Below are 7,468 nucleotides of genomic sequence, written 5' to 3' on the forward strand. Positions count from 1 at the left end.
TTGTTCTTGAATCAACTGAAGTGTAAAGAAAAGTGCAAATGTAGTAGTGTAAAGAAAGCACCAACTTAAACTGTATTTCTCTCTTTTCATGTGACAGGAGGCCAGTTTGTCTGTCTGGATGCTTTTCAGTGACAACACAGCCGCCACTCTGACTTACTTTGATCCCAAAGACTACAACCTCAATGCCTCCTCATTGGATGACAAAGTTGTGTCAGTATCCCAGGAGCCTCAGCAACGCTGGCCTGTGGTGGTGGCAGAAGGACAGGGATCTGGTGAGATGGTGCGTGTAGAGATGACCATCTGTGAGGCCTGCCAGAAGACCAAACGCAAAAGTGTCATCGCGTCTGCTGCAGTTCATGTCAAGGTCCGCTTTGGCCCAGAGGAAGACTCTGAGGAAGAGGCAACCACGGAGGGCGAGATTGAGCTTGCGCCCGTCACCAGGCGTCCAATCATTGATCCGAACATCAGTGGAAGAATTTATGAGACATCTAATGAGCAGCCTGCTAGTGTTCCTATTGATTACACCAATTTCCCCACCATTAGCAACCAGGAGCAACCGACTGAGAGTGACGAAGAGGAGGAAGACGAATTTGTGCATTCACCTCGTAATATGACTGACCTTGAGATTGGCATGTATGCTCTACTGGGAGTCTTCTGTCTGGCCATCCTAGTCTTTCTCATCAACTGCATTGTCTTTGTGCTTAAGTACCGCCATAAGCGTATCCCACCAGAAGGCCAGGCCAACATGGACCATTCCCACCACTGGGTGTTCCTGGGAAACGGCCAGCCATTGAGGGCCCAGTGTGATCTGTCACCACAGCAGGTAGAAAGTCCCAGTAACCCTTTGGAGGGCGTACAGACTTGCTGCCACGGAGACCACCATAGCAGTGGCAGTTCCCAGACTAGCGTTCAAAGCCAGGTACATGGGCGGGGTGACGGCAGCTCCGGGGGCTCTACGAAGGAGAACGGCGAAGAGGCCAGTTCACCCACCTCCAAGCGCAAGCGGGTCAAGTTTACCACCTTTACCACCCTTCCCACAGAGGAGCTTCCCTATAACTCCATCCCCATAGCAGATGAAGAGGACATTCAGTGGGTTTGCCAGGATATGGGCTTTCAAGACCCAGAGGAACTGCACGATTACATGCGCAGAATAAAAGAAATAGCCTGAGATAAGAGGGGCAGTGTGCAGCACTCGTCTCAGCTTTCTAAAGAAATGTTCCTTTCTATTTTTCTCTTTTTCACCTAAGTGAAAGCTAATTTTTCACAGACTAAAAGGCCAGCTGTTGTTATGGTTAGGATGTGTTCCATTTAGTTTGCACAGTGCTGTAATCTCATACACGCTCACACAGAAGAGAACACAAGGAAGCCAAAGACTCAATCACTGGAGAAATCTGTACATCTTGGCTATAGGATTCATGTTTCACTGGGAAGCTGAGCCATGGCCAGATGTGAGAGCTGCTCCAGCTCTGTTGTTTTCTGGATTCGGTTCTAGAGAAAGCCTGATATGGACAGGAACGTCGAAGAGGTTTGGTATCGGCTGTGTTTGTGCTGGCTCAGTGGGACTCCACAGTACTGTACCTACTACAAACAAAGAGGCCTTTGGTGAACAAAAAAACTGTCAAAGACTCTCATTAAAGCTATGTTAAAGAAAATCATTTTGTTTTTGCCAAAGTAGGAAAAGCGTTCTTTTAATGGCGAAACTCTCTTTATTGTTGTTCTTGGTGCAGCACACTCATGATTTGTACTCATGTTCATTCCGTACATTTTTCTACATTTCATAGGTAGTCAAAAGCTGTGCCCTCCTACTAGTCCTCCTGGTCCTGGAACGAATCTAATGCCTTATAAAGAAAACAGTCACAGTTCACCTCTTATATCAGCGCAGACACTCTCACTATGGCTAGAGACAGTGTAGTAAGATGTAACAAAAACTACACCTGATCTCGAGCATGAGGTATAAATAAATAGAAACGAGCTTGTGTATTGTGAGGATCTCCAACGTTCTTTGCATGGAAGGGGATCTTGAGGCACAAATCAGCAACTTTTTTTTTTTCAAATTTGTAAATGTTTGTATTGTACTTATATAATCATTCATACACATTACTGAAGTAAATATCATGCATTACACGCATGCCGTGTCAGGCCTACATACAAGCAGACATTCCTCTCTAGTATATGTATATACCATATCGAGCCAGAGTCGCCTCCCGCACGAATGTTCGACAAGTTACTTACTCTGAGCTGGAAGAGTGGGAGGCAGATTGAAGTTAAATTTTATAGTTTTGTGAGTACTGGTGAGTACAAGGTTCCCCTCAGTAATGTCATGACAGAACTGTAGCTTTTTGACAAAAGTGTCATCGCATTTGACTGTTGAACATTGGGATTTGCTATGCATCAGAATCGTGACAGATCTAATCTTTTGATGATTCATTTTCCTTCCTCAAGTTCGGCTGGTCCTCCAGCCTTTGGGAAAGTTAAAACTCTTATAACGTACTAATTGAAAACTTTGAAACATTCACACTGAACACAAGATCCTCTAAACTCTGCAGGAAATGTCATCCACCTGAGAAGGTTAAAGAAGGATTACTGATTTTGCACACCATTTAAACCATGCTCATCCCATGTTGTCACACTCTGCTATGTTTTCTTTTTGATCTATTCCAGTGAACTCACATCCGGAGGTCACAAATTTGCTTTGTCTCAACTACATGGACCAGGTAAGAGACCAGTGGCTCTTACCGGTAAGAAGTCAGTTGTGTTGGCAGATGAGCTGTGGGTGTGACGGCATGTAAAAGTATCTTAGATGCTGACTGGTTTCATTGAAAAATCGGCGTGATTGAAACCAACACAGCCAGTGGGTGTCATTTGCAGGTGTTGTTGTGCAGAAAGTGTTAATTACCGTGTTGAGCTTTCAAAAATGTATTGGTTTTAAAACAGGGAACTATCTGGCTTGTTTTAGGAAGAGCATAAATTTCACTGAAAACATTGTGAGGCAGCCAGACATGTAATAACTGAGAGCATGATGACAGCAGAGTTGATAGTAATTTCACTGCTGTTGCCCTGTTAGTGTAGCGTATGCTTTTTAGTACTAGAGTGGATGACTGGAGACGACTTTTGAAGCCTGATGTTGTTAAAGCTCTGATCTCACATAAAAGAAGTTCTTTTCAGGGCTAATGAAGCAACCATGAGATAAAAATTAGTTTCTGTGTCACTTTCCTTTAATTCTGTACTTCATCTAAGGGCTTGGATTTTTCTTTTATGTTAACTGACTGACTGACTTTAGTGACGCTATGAGAAAACTAATGTTATTTGCTCCGTCTGTAGTGATAATGAACGGAAGCTCAAAACTGTCACTCAAAATGTTCGACCTTTTTGTTGGCAGCCTTATTTAAGACCCAATCCAGAATTGTTCTCCACGAGGCACCATTGTTCTATTAAAAGCGGCTTTATATCTGGCAAAAACATTGAGTCATATATTTTATATTTAGGTTGAAAAATGGGTGTCCTCAACTCTTCATCGATAAACTGACCAGAAAACTAAACTCAAGTGTTCAACGTGAAGGTGGAAATGGTTTGATTACAGCAACTTTGTAAATACTGGAGCAAAACAGGCATTAATTTTTCACTTGCCTGAAAGTTGCCATGAGCTGATTTTCAGTAAACAATACCTTTCAATATTCTACATGTATATAGACCTACGGTACATCGGATATATTCATGAATCCTGGATTGGGACTTTAAGGATTTGGTTTACTGCATGCCCTCTCTTTGTTAAATGTTCAAATCAATACTGACCTTATTCTCATGTTTAATGATATTCAGTCTAAATGAACATCGGTCCAAGCCCGCCTTTCAACCACGGCATCAACATGACTTGCCACGAAATTAAGAGAAGCAGCAGCCATCTGGAAGTGCTTCAGTTTTATCTCTAAATGATGGTTTCTCAGGATGAATGTAGGGATTCTTAAGAGTACACTGTACAGGATTTTCCTAAAAGACAATGTACGCTTAAAATGTCGACTAAAGAACAAAAACAATCCCTCGACCATCACTCACGACCCTCTAGAAGCGTGTGGTGGTGTCTGTATCTACAGGGACTCCACCCTCTGCCTGTATTTTCTTACTTCTCATTATTTTTGCTGTGTTTGGGACGTTTGTGGGACGTCAGTGATTCCAGAGAAAGACAATTCATTGTTGAGTCTTATACCCAACAACCTGGGAATCACACTCAGCAGTCGACTGTCTTTCTCCACAGTCGCTCACAGCACCTTTGAATGGTGTATTTGGAAACAGCTGACAAAATTCTGCATAATATGCCTTTAACTAAACCTGGCTGTTTAGTGTTAATGTGGTCAGCCCATTCTGGTGACACTACTGTAACAGACGAAGTATCTAATAGCAGCTTTACACACAGTTTTCTTCTGTTTTTCCCATTGATTTACTGACACAGTATGTAAATATGTTGCCTGTTAGAGGACACGTCTCAATAACATTTTATTTTTGACATAATTTTTACATAGGTCCCCCTCCCACCTAGCATTTCATGTCTTTTTGTGGTGCTGCTTTGTAATGCTGCTAATAGAAACTTAGTTTTCCAACATGTAACTGAACATTGTGAATTGTACCTTTCTCCCCCTCCCCCATGGAAAACTGTGCACGATGTGCGCAGCTCAGTTAGCTGTGCCAAGCGACCACCTCCCTCAAAATAATATGTTAATGTACAGAGCACTGTTGAATTTCCTGTATTCTCTTGAAAACAAACCCTTGTATTTTCCTGTTATATGTAAAGTACTAAAGAAAATGCAATACACAAGCTGTGTCATTATTTCCTCAATGGCCAGCACATCTGACACCGTTGCTCATGCATGTGTCCCTGCCAGGGTTGATCGGATCCTGGCTGTAGTCCTGCTTCTGTTTGAAGTTCATAAATCACTGCTGTTCACCCCCCGCTGCGGCGAGTCTGAAGAGCTTCCCATCAAATTCACTGGCAAATCCTGCAGCAGCGCATAGATCCTGCAGAGAGATGAGTGTGTAAACCTACTGTACTGCACGTTCACCCATCCAGCAGCTCCCGTCCACAAAATCCATACTTGGAGCTGTTTACTCAAAGTCTAAAGTGTTTACTCCTTCACTTCACTTCATCTGAGCAGCTGAGATCAAAGCCTTTTGAACTCAGGTAAGGCTCACAGGTCATTAAGAGAGAGTAAGTGGGTTTATGGGACTGAGGAGACAGATGCTGATATCCAGATATGTCAAGATGGCCACTCTTATAATAAACTAGAAAATAGATTTTGGAAAGATTTTCAAACTCATGTCTGGAAAACAATGATCATCTATTGGCAGAAGTCATAAATCTGCATTATTCTAAAAATGTTATCAGGTGCTCCTTCTGTTGGCCAGACTTCACCCGAATACATACACGACAGCCTGGAGTACTGCTGAAAACATCTTAAAAAATGTAGTAAAAATATAGATTTCTATCTGAAATTCACATTCATTATTTGCAACCAGAGCCAAAAAGAAAAACTTCTAAATCAGATATTGATCAGACTTAAACAGCACAAACATTTATTGTCACATCAGGGATAATGGGAATATGATTCATTGCTTTAGCACTCACATTCAGGTTTATTAAAATGCTTTTGACTTTACCAATAAAATAAAATTCTGTAATGGACTTGTAAGACCTTTTTATGAAGAATAAATCAGAAGTTCATTTGCAAAAACAGATAAAAGCCATTCTTAAGATATTCCCTTGACTGAACAAAAAAAACCCAACATAATTTAGAGAAATACAGTATATAGCCAAAAGTATCCAGACAGACCTCTTTGTGGGCCTGTTTTTCAGGGTTTGGGCTCAGCCCCTGACTTCCAGTGAAGGTGGAAGTTTGTGGCAACAGTTTGTTGAAGGCCCTTTTCTATTCCAGCATGACTGTGCCCCAGTGCACAAAGCAAAGCTCCATAAAGACATGGTTGGATGAGTTTGGTGTGGAAGAACTTGACTGGCCCACACAGAGCCCTGACCTCAACCCCATCCAACACCTTTGGGATGAACTGGAACGGAGATTGTGAGCCAGGCCTTTTGGTCCAACATCAGTGTGTGACCTCACAAATGCTCTACTGCATGAATGGATAAAAATTCCGTCAGAAACCCTCAGAAAAATCTTGTGGTAAGCCTTCCCAAGGACTGGAAGCTGACTATGGCTTTCGAATGAGATGTCATTAAAGTCCCTGTTGGTGCAATGGTCAGGTCAGATGTCCCAATACTTTTCTCTATATTGTGTGCAATGTTTATTGCAAATGAGGTCTGAACACATTTTCACAAAGAAACTACAGCAAAGCCTGAAAGGAGCTGCCGGGTTTTATCCAGTTGTATGTATGGGAGTAAGACTTCCATGAACAGTGGCTTCAACAGTGCAGCTCCTGTCAGTAGCTGCTGTAAACTTCCTCTATACGGGACAGGTCACTTCACTAAACTGCACTTTTTTTGCTGGTGCTCTTGTCTTGATAATCTAGAATAAAAACAAAAATCTGAAAAGAAAAACCACAACTACTCCTACTGCCCTGCAATGGGAAAAGGAAAAAACAGTAGTTGTTTTTCTCCATGAAATTCATTAATTATATCTGTGGCCTTGGTGTCAGTACAGATACAGATTCTCACAACCTGAAAAAATGGCGGCCAGACAAACAACAGCACAGCCTGTAACTGGGTTGTGTTTCCTACTACATGGAAAAATATACAGTCCCTTTTGTGCTATTTTGCCATTTCATACTGCACTGGTAATCTACTTCAGCTGATCCGCCTAATTATCCATTAGTCACTCACACAAACAGTATGAGTGCACCTCTGGTGTGGTTTAACATTATTCTTCTGATGCCACATGTCAGTGGCATTTCAGCACTAGAATGGATTCAGCGCAGCAGTAATTTGTTTCAATGCGAAGTGCAAGGGGTGACTGAGTGAATCAATCTGCGGGCCCTCGGCGAGCACACCAGCCATTTATGCCTTATCTAACCAGTAATAAAGGGTCACTTCTGCAGTGGGGCTCTTCTAAGCCAGTATTCACATCAGACCTCTGAGGAGGGGCCCCACAGCCTGAGAAGACCTGCATGTGTCCAGACAAAAGGCGTAGATACAGTTCATCAGTGCCTGGGCTCAATGCAGCTTCAGCTGGATAGCACATTACATCTACAAAGGGCTTTACATGATGCACTAAAATATTCTGAAAGTTTGCTGCAGTCGTGGTGCAGATTACTTTGACATATAGTTAGTTACTGAGTACAAATTACATTTTTACATGCCAGTTTTCTAAATTAGCATTGTCATCCATTGGATTACAGAAAAAACGAAATATTCTTTTTTTTGCTCTCTCACAAAACAGTACAGGTTCATTCTGTGAATGCTTTGAATGCTGTTTTTTAATCAAAGACCACATGGAGGACTTTGCTCTTGTAATGTCAGAGGTTCACT

General features: G+C 42.1%; 1 protein-coding gene across 2 annotated transcripts in view; it reads left to right on the forward strand.

Moving 5' to 3' along the window:
* Window positions 1-4,810, forward strand: part of tmem132e (transmembrane protein 132E) — a 306,518-nt gene extending 301,708 nt beyond the window's left edge. For both annotated transcript variants that reach the window (XM_046411784.1, XM_046411782.1), the window contains exon 9: window positions 98-4,810. In XM_046411784.1, coding sequence (XP_046267740.1) covers window positions 98-1,168 — 1,071 coding nt within the window. In that variant the 3' untranslated portion in view covers window positions 1,169-4,810. The remainder of the gene's footprint in view (window positions 1-97) is intronic.
* The last annotated feature ends 2,658 nt before the right edge of the window (window positions 4,811-7,468 follow it).

Source organism: Scatophagus argus, chromosome 14 (genome assembly GCF_020382885.2).
Source record: "Scatophagus argus isolate fScaArg1 chromosome 14, fScaArg1.pri, whole genome shotgun sequence".
NCBI classification, from domain to species: Eukaryota; Metazoa; Chordata; class Actinopteri; family Scatophagidae; genus Scatophagus; species Scatophagus argus.